General features: G+C 38.5%; 1 protein-coding gene across 1 annotated transcript; it reads left to right on the top strand.

The window, feature by feature from the left end:
• The first annotated feature begins 4,206 nt into the window (after window positions 1-4,206).
• jund (JunD proto-oncogene, AP-1 transcription factor subunit) lies at window positions 4,207-6,257 on the top strand. Its single transcript, XM_053651175.1, has one exon. The coding sequence runs from the start codon at window positions 4,707-4,709 to the stop codon at window positions 5,562-5,564; it is 858 nt and encodes a 285-aa protein (XP_053507150.1). The 5' UTR covers window positions 4,207-4,706; the 3' UTR covers window positions 5,565-6,257.
• Window positions 6,258-15,494: the final 9,237 nt, after the last annotated feature.

Consider the following 15,494-nt stretch of genomic DNA (forward strand, 5'->3'; position numbering starts at 1 on the left):
GTACACAGAAAAAATCACTAGAAAACAAGAAAGAAAAAATTAATAACGCATGGCCGCTTAGGGCTTCGTTACAATTAAGAATTTATCCAATTTGTCCAGTAAATCTTGGACATCATTGCAGATCATGTGTTAATCATGTGATTAATATGTAATTCGTTTAGGATGGAATTTTCCTTTAAATGTAGTGGTTAGTACATAGCTATTATATACATACATACATTTTATATATATATATATATATATATATATATATATATATATATATATATATATATATATATATATATATATTTGTATGTATGTATGTGTGTATGTATGTGTGTGTGTGTGTGTGTATATATATATATTTGTATACATATATATATATATACATATATATATATATATATATATACATACATACATATACATATATACATACATATTCAATTTAATCTAAATTCCCATGTTACTTTAGTACTTTACAGTCAAAAAAAATTCAGGATTGTATTTGTAAATGGGCTTTATGTAAACTCACACTGAAATTCTCTTCTTTCTTGTTGCTCAGGATCTTGTTCATTGCTCTCATTGTTTTCCTGTAACCTTTAATGTGTTCCTTCTTGAGCAACAACCTGGACAACCGGTTATTTGGGAACTGTGTGTGTAATATATAAATGAATAAGGAATGTATCAAAGGACTAAAATACAACGAATGATCTTTTGACTTTAAATATATGAGGGCAGATTTTTTTTCCCTCTATAAAACACTGGTTTCAAAGATTTTGGCACCACTACATTTTGTATGCCTTCCATTGAAAGAATAACAGTACTAAGCCTCTTCCTGTAAGGTCTAACAACCAGTGTGAGAAATTCTGAGAGGGATCTTGGGGTACAGGGGAGGATGTGGAGATGGTACAGTCCTACAACTACCTGCTGATGGTTTAGCTAAACAACATACTGAGCTGAACAGATGGTACTGAACAAGAAATGCAAGTGCAAGCTCTTTCTACCAATCAATTGTGGCCTTACTCTGTGGATGCAGTGACAGTGAAGAGTATAGTAGCAGTACTGGAGAATGTTTGGATTGATTCTGCCCATCTCCACTATGGCATGATATCCAGAAGCACCTTTGGCACTTGTAGTACAAGTTTGAGAAAAGAGTTTCTTTTGTGTAATCTTTCTAAACTGCTTGTAGTTGTGGATATGGCATCTACTAATTGATTTTTTAAAAATTGGGAACTTAAAATGTCATAAAACTATAGACCAACATCTCATTTTCAAAACTCACAAAACTGTATGGCAACTGGTTCAGCTTTAATAATTTTTTTTTCTTTTTTTAAAAATATCTATTACTTGGATTATGCAGTGTTTATCTGCCATTGGTTTAGTACATGACCTCACATTTACACCTCAAGTCAAAAAGGCCATGGTCAAAGGCAACCATAGAGATACTAGAGGCTAAGAACAACCTTAAAAAAGGAGACAATTTGTTTATTATTTATTATTCTCAAAAATATTATTTCGAAAATCATTTTTGTTACAGGAAATGTAAATATGTTTGTGTAGTGTGTTTATTTTATGTAGTCATCTGGAGCATATGGTGACTGTATATGTAATATTCATTTTAACCCCATAAATGTAAACCCAGCTAGCTAACTTTAAAGCTAGTCAGTGCATGGCAGAGCAATGTTATATTCCACCTGGAACTGTCTGACTGAGACAAACTATGGAGTAAAAATCACAGTCTATTAATCCTATTAAATTATGCATGCATGCAATAATGCATGGGGCATGTCTAAATATTCCTTTTGCAAAGTAATTACTGTCAAAAGGAGCAACATATTGAAGATATGTCATATTTCACAATGATAGTACATAATACGAGCTAAATTTGGCTTATTTAGCTTTGCATATTCTAAAATATAACAAATACTGTGCTATGTAAACACATTAAGACTATGTTGCTATGTTGGTTTTTGAATTAACTGCATGTAATTGTAGTAAAACATGACTTATTAGAAAAACATGCACGCATCATACAACTCTACCAATGCAAATTTGTAAAAACAAATGGTTCTATGTTTCTGCTTATTTTATGCTGCAGCTTTCTAGAACGTAATAACTGAAAATAATAAAAGAAAAATATGCGTAAATAGTTGACTAGCTCCTCAAGCTATTGTGCTTGGCAACAAACATCTCTGTACTCTGTTTAAATAGCCATCTAACCACAAATTTGAAAAATATTCATTGAATTGATTTGAGTGGCAGCCACAGATCATTAAAATCAGGCCCGCTGGCTCAAACCTGCATGACAACACAGAGAAAAAAGATCTGGTTCAAACCTGTTTGCGTGAGTTGGTCTCAGAAAAAAAAACAAAAAAACTCTGGGGCGTTGTAAGTCCTTGTGTTTTAGAGCAATGCCTTTGCAACTGTGGTATTCATATATTATAATCACCTCTGTTCTTCTTGGCCTTGGGCTCCACACATGTGTGTGAGTCATGAAGTGGAGCCATGTAACTGAGCTCAGAGGAGGCCAATGAAAAGGGCCTGCAGTTTTACTGTGCAAGTGCTTTATTCCCATCCAGCTGCATGTAACTAGTGTTACCAGTGCTGCAGTGTCTGAACTCAAAGTGTCACTCACTTTTGAATCAAATGTATACCATGAAAAATGACAAGACACATCCCCATGGATAAGAACAGATTAATTGCCTGGCTAGGAATTGAACTAACAGCCCTCTGACTCCCACTATGGCGTCGTAATCTCAGATGAGTACAAAACTGAATAAACCAAGACTGTGACATTTTTATGAATACAATCTCATCTCCTTTCCTCCCCATCATTAACAGCAAATAATTTCCAAGGCTTAAAAATATCAGTTTTCTGCCACCTACACATCTTCAGGTGCCCCGCATCCTCCACATCCTTTCTTCCCTCCTCTGCTTCATTCGCCTGCTTCTGCGTCAGACCCCATGTCAGTGTTGCCATAGTAACAAGCAACGCTGGTGCTGCTCTCTGATGCAAATGGTCCACGGACGTCACTGTTCCCTGTCGTCATATCGGTTTGTCCCCTCTGCTTCTTTCTCTGCATGCACAGCTATTTTTAGAAACCATAGAAGCAACCACATGCAGAAACGAGCGTGATTCATTCACATCTTCAAGGCAAACACCAACGTTTCCTCACAGATACAGATCTCAGACATGAGTATGGAGTACAAATGAAAAAATATGATTCTGTATGCATGATCTGGTCATACAACTGAATCAGAATGAATTATTTTAGAGTTTTATAGAAAGCTGCAGAAAACACCCCACATAGAGCCATTTCTATTATTTTGGTTTGGTAGAGTTGTATGATGCACGGATGTTCTTCTAATAATTCATGTTTTACTACAATTAGATATAGTTAGACCATCCATGTTGTTTAATAGCTAACATACAGAGTTTCAATATGTTTAAATTGTGTTTGTTATGATTTAGACTGTGCAAATGTAAGCCACTTAATTTGGATAAATCACACTATATAAAAATCCATCCATCCATCCATCCATTTTCTGTACTGCTTATCCTACACAAGGTCGTGGGAACCTGGAGCCTATCCCAGGAGACCCGAGGCACAAGAGAGAGGACACCCTGAACAGGGTGTCAACCCATCGCAGGGCACAATCGCACACATTCACACACTACGTACAATTTAGGGATGCCAATCAGCCTACAACGTATGTGGACTGGGGAGGAAACCAGTGTACCTGGAGGAAACCCCTGAAGGACAGGGAGAACATGCTAAACTCGGCGCACACAAGGCGGAGGTGGGATTCGAATCCCCAACCACGAAGGTCCCAGGCAAACGTGCTATTATATAAAAATATAAATCATAAATCATTTTAAGAGCCAAATTATGTCAAAAGCAGGATTGTAGTGTTTTACTAAACTCACAGCTTCATCTGCCAGAGCAGAAAGGCTAAAATTTGAACTTAAACATGACATTTTTGTCTCATTTTGTTCCTATAAACTTTGATAAGTGTGTGTTCAATTTCAACACCAATCCTATTGACATGTAAATGTGTAAAAACCCTGACCGGTATCGTTTCTCGAATGTAAAATGAATGGAAAATTGCGTTTTAAACGTTCGAAAACGTTCACAGGCTGAAAGAAAGCAACATTTTCCTGTAGACTCTGTGGCTGGCCTCGAGCTGTCCCCACCCTCGCGCTCTCTACGTTCTTTATGACATCAACCCACAATGCATCGCGCTGTTTGCAGTTGTCCCGATTTCTCCATAGCGACGGAGCCTAGCGCCACCCCTTATTCAAATGAAACCGGAAGAAAACGTCATTTTTGTCCAATCTGAGCGCTCTGAAATGACATAATGGAATTTTCTGGGATAGAAAACTTGCAAATGCTTATTTTTACGCCCATAGATAGAGTTTCTCAAGACCGGGGAGAGTCTCTTTAGAGGACGGGGAAAGAAGCTCATCAAACAGGAAACCTAGCAAGAAAGAAGGTGATCAAATAAGTTACGTAAGAAAGACGTAGCTTAAACATACTGCTAGAAAAAGACAACACAGGAAAGCGAGTGTTGTTTTTTTTTGTTGTTTTTTTTTTTCACGCACGACTTGGCGATAAGGAAAAGTAAAACGAACAGTTTGGATAACAAGCCCATCTCACCCCTGATCGGGGGTGTAGAATGGAAACGATCGTCTGTGTCCAGAACCGCAGCGCCACGGCACCATGAAGAAAGACATGAGTTTAAACCTGGACGACCAGAACAGCTCTAACCTCAAACCGGATTTGCGGGACGCGGAAGGTATACTTAGCTCCCAGGACCTGGGACTCCTAAAACTGGCCTCGCCTGAGCTGGAGAGGCTAATTATCCAGTCCAACGGCATGGTCACGACGACCCCGACCTCGCAGTTCGTCTACCCGAAACCGGTCAGCGACGAGCAGGAGTTCGCAGAAGGTTTCGTGAAAGCCCTGGAGGACCTGCACAAGCAGAACCAGCTGAACGGAGGCGCAGCGACTCTAAACCGCCTCGCAACAGGCGCCGCTCTCGCCTTACCGTCCGACCTTCCGGTCTACACGAACTTGAGCACATATGGAAGCGGCGCTCTGGGCACAGCTGTGAACTACTCCACGGACACGATCCCTTTCCCTCCGCCACCTCCAGCGTCGTCGTCGTCGTCTTCGTCGTCGCCGTCATCGTCGTCACACGCGAACACGCCGAACGCGCAGCAGCACGCCACGCACGCGCGGATCCGTTCGCCCAAGGACGAACCGCAGACCGTCCCCGACGTGCAGAGTTTCGGCGACAGTCCGCCCCTGTCACCCATCGACATGGACACGCAGGAGCGCATCAAGGCAGAGCGCAAGAAGCTGCGCAACCGCATCGCCGCCTCCAAGTGCCGCAAGAGGAAGCTGGAGAGGATCTCGCGCCTGGAGGACAAAGTCAAGACGCTGAAGACGCAAAACAGCGAGCTCGCGTCCACCGCCAGCGTGTTGCGCGAGCAGGTCGCGCAGCTCAAGCAGCGGGTCATGAATCACGTGAACAACGGCTGCCAGCTGCTGCCTACCCAGGTGCAGGCATACTGACAATCCTTTTCACTTTCAGCACAACTGTGCCAAAAAGTGCGGACACTGATTTTGGTGCTCATGTAAATAAGAGACGTTGTGGATTTTTTTTATTATTATTATAATTATAGCTATATACATGTTTACACCGTTTTGTAGCAAATGGATTGATATGAACTCTGAGAAATAACCCTCCCTGTGGAGCTTTGCTTACATGCAGAGTTCATTTCCTGTATGCATCTAATAAAACATGGCATAAGATCAAAAAGGTTCCGAAGAGATTAGTTGATTCAGGTGTGTTATATGGTTTAAACTAAACAGCAGGAAGGTAGGCCTAAATTTGTCTTACTGACAACCAGTCTACGACAATTGCATTTACACTACTACGTGTCATAGGTCTGAGACTCTGGGCCTATCTGAGACAGGAGAAGACTTAAAGCATCAGCAGTGTTTTTGCATGATAATGAGACAAACTCAATGAGTGCAACCAAACACAGATGTCGTGCATGCACGCTTAATGTGTAAAGCCTTAACTGTGTACAAAACACTTATTAACCAATGACCTTATCTAATTTATATACAGCTATTCACACAATGTCTTATTTCTTGCTGTTGTGACTTGTCATTGATTTACTTGTTTGTTTGTCACATGTCCGAGTACCGCCTTCAAGATTTCTTGAGATACTGTCCAATAAAAGTGATCTTGTATTTGCATTGTTGTTGTTGAGTAAAATTTTTTTTTAAAGAAAAAAAAAAAATGATGTCCGTCTCACTGGCTTACTTGGACACAGTTACTGGTTTTACAAGTTATATGTGCTTCACCTCACTGACATATTTTGTGAGGATAGCATAGCAGTGAATATGAAAAAAAACCTCTAGCTCTTTATTACAGAAAAGGATGACATCTAATGTTTATATGTGGTACATCACAAGGGCCCTTCTTCAGTAATTTATTGTTTAATTTTAATTACAGTGCCCTCCACTAATATTGGCACCCTTGGAAAATATGAGCAAAGTGAAAAATTCTCTTTATTGTTTAACCTTTTGGTCTTTTGTTAAGAAAAAAATCACAAAATACTTTGCTCTCATGAATATCAAACAATTGCAAACGCAACACAGGTTTAAAAAAAAAAATTGTTTTATAAACACAGGTTTAAAAAAAGTCAAATTCATAACAATGGGTAAGACCAAGGAGTATAGCTGTGATGTGCGGCAAAAGGTTGTTGAGCTTCACACAATGGGAAGTGGCTATAAGAAAATAGCACCAGCATTGAAAATGCCCTTTTCCACCATCAGGGCAATAATGAAAAAGTTCCAGTCAATTGGAAATGTTATGAATCAACCTGGAATTGGATGTGTGTCTATATTGTCTCAACGCACTGTGAAGAGGACGGTTTGAGTGGACAAAACATCTCCAAGGAGTCACCTACATCACCACAGGTTTTTTGGAAGGGTTTTGAGAAAAAAGCCTCTACTCTTATCTGAAAACAAACTCAAGCATTTTCAGTTTGCCAGACACTACTGGGACTTTAAATGGGATCGGGTTCTATGGTCAGATGAAACCAAAATAAAGCTTTTTGGCAGTCAACACCAGAGGTGGTTTTGGCGCACACAGAGAGGTAGCCAAATGGAAAAGTACATCATGTCTACGGTTAAATATGGTGGTGGATCTTTAATGTTTTGGGGCTGTTTTTCCTCCAGAGGACCTGGACATTTTGTTAGGATACATGGCATCATGGACAAATATCAACAGATATTAAATGAAAACCTGCCTGCCTCTGAAAGAAAGCTTCAAATGGGCCGTGGTTGGATCTTCCAGCAGGACAATGATCCAAAAAATACATCCAAATCAACACAAATGGTTTACTGACCACAAAATCAAGGTCCTGCCATGGCCATCCCAGTCCCCTGACTTGAACCCATAGAAAACCTGTGGGGTGAACTGAAGAGGAGTGTCTACCAGCATAGATCTTAAAATTTGAAGGATCTGGAGAGATTCTGTATAGAGGGAGGAATGGTCTCAGATCCCTTGCCATGTATTCACTAGCCTCATCAGGCATTATAGGAGAAGACTCAGAACTGTTATCTTGGCAAAGTTAGCACAAAATATTGACTAAAAGGGTGCCAATAATTGTTGCACACCTATATTTAATTGACAAACCTGTGTTTTGTTTGCAATTGTTTGATATCCTTGAGAGCAGAGTATTTCTGTGCATTTTTTGAACAAAATATACAAAGGTAAAACAATAAAGGAAATTTTTCACACCGTTCTTTGCTCATATTTACCAAGGGTGCCAATATTAGAAGAGGGCACCGAATTTTGAAAAAGTAGTTTGAGGTCAATAGCAAAAATCAAAAGTGAGCATGAATAAAAGAGGCATTTAGCAAAAACATTGAGCTGTGAAATAGAGTTGAGCTGTATTTACCTGTTCCAAGTGATCAGTTTGTCTAAGTTCATAACATCTCCATCAGATTTAGTTCACATTTCAAATATCACTAAAACCCTCTCTGAGATTCTGTGATTACTTCTTTTTTTCTTGTTTATTTGCTTAAATCATAATGCCAGATACATGTATCACATTTAATGCCATTCTGGGTGTTTTGCTGGAACATGTTCACTCAGACATTTGATATTTGTGCCAATGCTTCACATTTCTCTGTGTTAATAGCTTAAACAGAACTGTAGCCTATTTACCAAGGCATTACTACACCTATTCAGTGACATTTCAAGATCCTGCCTTCTGTCTGTTAATGTGAGGGCCATAAGCAAGGAGAGGAAATACCTTCTTAATGATCACATCAGCCCGATATATTATCTATCTGGAATAGTTTAACCATTTAGAACTAATTAAAGATACTACTTGAATGTATACTCGATATGGTGAAAATGAGCAAGCGACAGGGTGTGTTTAAAATGTAGAACACGATTTATTATGTTTATGCCAGATTGAAGCCGAGATAAACTGTGATTTCATATTTTAGGATAACATCAATGGATGTGTGTCAAATAAAAAGTTTCACACTAGAGTTAGCACACTAGAGTTACTGCGAATTTCCCAGAAGAAGTTACATTTCCCCAGAAAAAGCTAACACGGACACTCCCTTGTGGTAAGAAAACAATAATACCACAATGTATACACAAGTCATGCCATTGCAGCACCACCCTGTTAAACACGTGAGGTGTGACACAGCTACACCGCCTTATCAGCATGTTTGTTAGCAACAGTACAGTGTTCATTTGTGGCAACTGGAACAGTGCACAATAATTTTGTGCAATCCTTTAGTGCTTGGTTCCGGGCTACTCTTGAAACACCCTGAAGTGCTAGTATGTAATCAAAAGCCTCCTGCTGAATTCTTGGATTTGAGGGTGGAACATGCAGCAGAGAATAAGAAAAGATGATTCGCATGGATTGTGCTCTTTTGGAAGCTTATATTTGAATTCACATTCTAGCAGATAGGATGGGTTATACATAGAAATCCAGTGTCTTGACTGACTGCTCACATGCCAAGCAGAGAAAAAGTTTTTGGTGGAACTGGAAATTGTGAAGTGGTACAAAGCAATACATCTCATTCGCCAAGGGCTATCATAAAGGAATACTTTATGTTAGCCCTTGGCGATATAATAAATATAATAAATCAGTCCAGGCAAATCCTAAAACACAGAACTGAGTGATAATATTTGAAACAATTGTCTGATGTCTGTTTTTTTTTTTTTAAATATATATTTTATTCGAGGTTCCATTTGGTTCTTTGTACATATAGAAGGCATCTTTTTCAGTCACAAAGCAAATAGCGCAAAGGTAAGTATAACACAAAAAAAACAGATAACACACAGACAAAGAACATGAAGCACATGAGCACATGAGGTTCTTTAACAAAAATAAAATGGACATACTAGACTACCATCACTGTACCTCTAACCTTTGACAATTAATTAACTGAAAGACAGAAAAGACTGTGGCGAATTCATAGACGTTAGGATGTAAATAATATGTCATGTACATTATTAGATAGCCATTATTTGAGGAAAGTACAGGGTGTCCCAAAAGCCTCCATACATAGGGGAAATTAACACTTAATTTCAGACAGACATTAAGAACGCCATTCACAAAAGAAGAACGTGTCGAAATCATTCTCATGGCTGGATCAGGAAACTGTCGCAGGGTTGCAATGGACTTTTTAACAAGAAACATGGTGGGCAAACCAACGTGGTGCTGACAAACATAGTCCCCTATATGGAGACTTTGGGACGCCCTGTATTTCTGGCAAAAAATCTGATGTCTAGTTTTTTAGTGGACTAGTGCAAAATTATAATGGTGCCCATCCATACATTTTCCATGCCATTTATCCTACACAGGGTCACAGGGTCACAGGGGAGCCTGGAGCCTATCCCAGGTAGCTGCACTAGGAAGCGGATACCTTTAATGGAGGGCCAACCAATCACAGGGCACAATCGCACACACATTCACACACTACATACAATTTGGAAATGCCAATCAAACGTGCTAACCACTAAGCCACCATGCCCCTATTATAATGCTGTATACGATTTTTAGATATTAGAGTTCTTAGAGTCATATTATTAATCAACATCACATTCCCAATCTAACACTTTGAAGCATATTTTGGGTAAAGTTTGGGTTGCTGTCTGTGTGGTTTTTTGTTTTTTTTGTATGTGCTTATGTGGGTTTATTTCCATTGTCCAAAAACACTATGCTATAGGTGTGTGTGTGTGTGTGTGTGTGTGTGTGTGTGTGTGTGTGTGTGTGTGTGTGTGTGTGTGTGTGCGTGCATGGTGCCCTGCTACTCTTCCTGGGAAAGACTCCAGATCCACCATGACCCTAACCAGGATAAAGCTCTTACTGAAGAAAGAATAATAATAAAAAAAATTGAATGGCTAGTTGTACCAACAGCTTTGTCCAGCAGAGGGAGACACATGGTAGACATTGTCCCACTTCCCTTTAGGTATATAATTTGAGAATCTTTAAAATGAATAGACATAGCTTTTCTCTCTTGTGTCTTGCATTCAATCAAACTCCAAATCCACTTCTCTATATTGCCGTGTCCTCTACTGTGCCCTTCATGAATTCCTGCATGCTAGCCATCCAGACTGTTTATTAGCCTTTCAGACATGTCTGCCCTGCTGACCTTAACTAGATCTATTGTAATTCTGGGAAAGACCGAGGTTAATTAAAAATCCCACCGAGTCAGCAGGTGACTCAGGGCTGTCTGCAGGCCTGCAGCAACTGTATAAATTACAGAATAGGCGTCAGTGATTGTTTTCCCTCAAATCCCTTTGCTCTTTCCATCTCATGGTCTAGGTCCAGAATCATCTGCTTGACTGAAATAGTTAATTATTTCAGTGAGAATCAGCACATCTGAATAGCATGAAGCTGGCAGGGTTTTAGTTTTCCTCGTTAATAGGCCTTTGCGTGAACTTCCTGAGTCATCCATGACATCTGGCCACCTAGAGCATAACCACAAAACGTACCCATTGTACTTTTGTCCCAGACTTCTATTTTAAACAAGGGAATGACCAGACCAAATACAATAGAAGGTCAAATAAAGAACTAAATTCATGCTGATAAAAACAATACATTTTCTCGAGAAATGTCTTTAAAATAACACTCCAGTGTTTAGCACTGGACATTCCAGGGCAAACAGAACAATGCAGTGTGTGTGTGTGTGTGTGTATGTGTGATCCATAACCATTTACCGTAAAAATCAAAATGAATGCTTCCTCAACACTGTGAATGGAAGTGGAAGTAAATGCATAAACAAATGGCTGAAATATATTGAAACCATTCAGAAATCCTCTTATGTGAATAAACATGTGGAGGCACATTTCACCTTATTAAACTCTGAAACTGCACCTGTGAACACATGTAAACACATTTCATCATGTGAACAATATGTGATTTCATGTGGAAAAGAATAATTCATGGGAGAGAATCACAATAATAACAAAATGCAACCCCAATTCCAAAAAAGTTGGGACTCTGTGTAAAATGTAACTAAAAACCAAACGCAATGATTTGCAAATCTTATAAACCCGTATGTTATTCACCACAAAACATAGAAAACATATCAAATGTTTCAACTGAGGAAGTGTACCATTTTAGGAAAAAAATAAGGTAATTTTGAATTTGATGGCCGCAACACGTCTCAAAAAAGTTGGGACGGGGGCAAGAAAAGGCTGGAAAAGTAAGTGTTACTAAAAAGAAACAGGTGGAGGAACATTTTGCAACTAATTAGGTTAATTGACAACAGGTCAGCAACATGATTGGGTATAAAAAAGAGTATCTTAGAGAGGCAGATTCTCTCTGAAGTAAAGATGAGATGGAATCTGGATGGAAGCACATGTTGCTCTAAAACCTACATATTGGTTTATGAGATTTTCAAATCATTGCATTCTGTTTTTATTTACATTTTACATGGTCATATATCATGTAATCATGTAAAAATAAAATCCCTGTAAAATAAATGAATCGTATGCTTTAAAATAAAATCACATATGAAAATAAAGGAATCATCTGTAAAAAATAAAAATAAAAAAAAAATCACATTTGAGAAAAAATGAATCATTAAAATAAATGGATCATGTGTAAACATTACATGTGAAAAATAAATGTATCGTGTAAATAAAATCACACAAAAATGAATGAAGCATGCAAAAATCACGAGAAATAATTGAATCGTGCAAAAAAATCTTTTGATTCATTTCAATGAATTGTGCAAATAAAATCACATTAAAATAAAATTAATCATGTACAATCACATGTGAACATATAAAACCCATTTGCATTGTCTAAAAAACCATATGAGTTAATTTCACATGTTAATTTGATGTGTATTTCCTGTAGAGCTCTTCTGAGTGGATGAGAATGAGATATCTGGCAGATGCAGATCTGATGTGTCCTGTTTAAGTGTTCTCTCTGTCAAGAAAACAATAGAACGACTTTAGCTAACAGGCGGAAGAATAGCAATTCACATAGACCCTGTCATCAGAGGAAGACTTTACCCTTAGTGACTGAGCTCTCCTTCCAGTCATTACTTCAAAGGGAAATCGGTTTCTGGAAGCTGACTGTGCGTATGTTATCAAGATGCTAATCTAATCCCTGGTTAATTGTGAAATATTAAAGCAAGGGGCTTCAAGACTGTATTGCTTTATGATTAAAACCAGGCAATTATGTTAATATAATACACAATGTTTCAAAAATACATCTCAATGAGTGGAAAGTTCAGGAACAAACCTATAGTTTTAGAGTATCAGATATTACAGAGATTACTACAACAGAAAAGTGCTTTCCCTATCCTTGGGAGAGTAAGAGAGTCATGCACTCTGGGTGGGAGGTATGACATTCTCTCTCTCCCCTGTCAATTATAGTGACACTAGCTAATCATGGGAAGATAGCACTTTCCTCCTAGTGTGTTATGCTGCCCTTTGACACATTTTGAAAAAGATGTGGTGTCTCAGAGGAAGCACATGACCTCCCCAGTTGGTAGTTGTCATGCGATATTGGAGGGCTGGTTACTGAGTGACCAAACTGGTGAGAAAAATAGGGGGAAATAATACAAATAATAATAATAATAATAAAAAAATACAGATAGCAAAACATTTTTGCAATGAATGCTGATGAATCTCTGAGAAATTAAGCTGCACTCTGAAAGTATTGTGTTTTTCAGTTATGGCTGAGATCACTCAGGGCAATACAGAAAAGTGTTTCTAGGATGCATACATACCATAAATACCATCACCATCCAGGCTATTCTTGGTCATAAATGAAAAAGAATAATAATAATAATAATAAAAAAAGCTAGAGCAGAAGCAAGAAATGTGATGAAGGAAGGCTCAGGAGTGCCAGAAATGGTCCAACTTTAATCACCACAATGTTTTAAATTACTAGTGGCCTCTATTTCACTGGTTGACTTTCAGCTTCTGTAATAACATTTAAAGCACCAGGAATGCTTATCTTAAAAATGGCTTCAGTCCAGATCGGTCTTGGACTGCCCACGCAGAATAACCAAAGGTATAAATCGTGACATAATTTACTATTCACTAATAAGCCAACAAGGGAAAACAGTTTCGTTGTACTGTAATATCACTGGCAAATACCGTGACAAATTATGGGATTTAAGCAACACCAGTGTGAGTTGGGTGAAACATGATGATGGTTCCAGGGACCCACAACTGGAGAGAGAAAAAATTCTGTAAGGTGTATTAATGAATTCAAAATATTATAGCCTAAGGGCTGAGATAAATGTTACTTTAAGGACCCAGATTTCCTGCATACACCCCCGGGCTTAAGAAGAATCATATCCTAAAATGAAGCACGTCCAAATCCTACTCTCATGTGTGTAGTTTGAATTTCCAAGTTCTATATTCATGCATATATTTGTTGTCCTACCAACTTCTAAGATATGATTTTTGCATCCAAGTTGTGAACCGCTCTGCCAAGAAACGTCAATACAAGCCAACTCATACTGTCTGTTTTGACAGGTTATCAAGTATGCCAAACATCCACAGCACCACTTTGGATTAGTTACTGCTGGAGCTCAGTGTGTGAAAAATCAAAGTTCTTCCAAGAAATTAGTCTAAACACTATTGAGTTGGGTGTGAAATTAGCTTCCTGTCAGCTCAGGATTTGAACATGTCAGCATTTCACGGTGCTCTTCCATCTTTGCAGCAACTTGATGCTCGTTAATCTCCATCACAGTTAACGACGACGACAGAGGGAAGACTGGATGTAATTGTCATCAAGTCCAAACACCATAAACACTGCATGCAGAGCAGAATGCTTTCTAACAAGTGTGTGTTTTGTACATAGACCAAGCATGGTAACAGCTGGCGTATGTGTGAATGATTATAAATGAGCAGATCATTTTTAACTGATCATAATAAGCAGGAAACAAAACAAAGGATGGCAGCAGCACTCATGTGAATCACAAGTGACATCATATACATAATATGTGATGATGTGAAAAAGAATTGTCCATGGAAGAAAATCACGTCCAGAAAATAAAACTACATGACCTACAAGTGGAAAATGAACGTTAAATGAAATGAATCATGGGTAAGAAATCTCATGTAATATAAGCAGTATTTTATGATGAATAGCACAACCTGCATCATACGGTCTGTTGTATGTATTGTTAGATATGCACACATATCTAATATAGATCCTCATATCGAAAACTATGATACTATATGCCATATTGTTACACTGCTAGTTAAAATAACATTTTTTCTTAGAAATGCTAGTTAAAAGGGGGAAAAATGGTTCAAATGTCCCTTTTATAACAGAGTGCTTCCTTATTAGAAACAAGTAGAACCCTTTTATTAAAGTATAGAACCCTTAATTATCCAGTTAATTATGAAGAACCCCTGAAGAACCTTTTGGCAAGGTGTATGCTTATCAAGGTTGGCTGCAGGGGTTGTGCAGGGCAATCAGTCTTCAAGGCCTTCAGCATACTAGCGTCACTGCAGGTAAGAGGAGGAACGCCATCAGCAATTTCTCAGAGGCAGGTGAAAGGGCCTCAGATAAGGAGAGGTGGGCCATGGGGAACAGCTTAATGCTACTCGAACATGAGCCCCAGTCTGATCAACCTTGGCTAGGTCACCTGGAAATACCTGATGATACCTGATACATACATCCTGGATACACAAATACCTGAACATCACTAATGATGTGTTCAGGAGCACTGTAAGATGTATGCACACATCAGAACACAATATTCCAAGTAGAACCCTTTTAAGATGTTAAGAAGAACCCTTAATCATCCAATTAATTATGAAGAACCCCTGAAGAACCTTTTCATCCTCTCTAATAGTATAGTTTTTGTGTTCTCTCTTTCACATCTCACATTTTACATCTTTATTTGTCACCGTTTGGGCTTTCTGAAATATTAAAGTGCATTTCTGTCCAGAATGCAGAAGAACGGATGTCTCAT

This window comes from Ictalurus furcatus, chromosome 20, assembly GCF_023375685.1.
Source record: "Ictalurus furcatus strain D&B chromosome 20, Billie_1.0, whole genome shotgun sequence".
In the NCBI taxonomy this organism is placed as follows: Eukaryota; Metazoa; Chordata; class Actinopteri; order Siluriformes; family Ictaluridae; genus Ictalurus; species Ictalurus furcatus.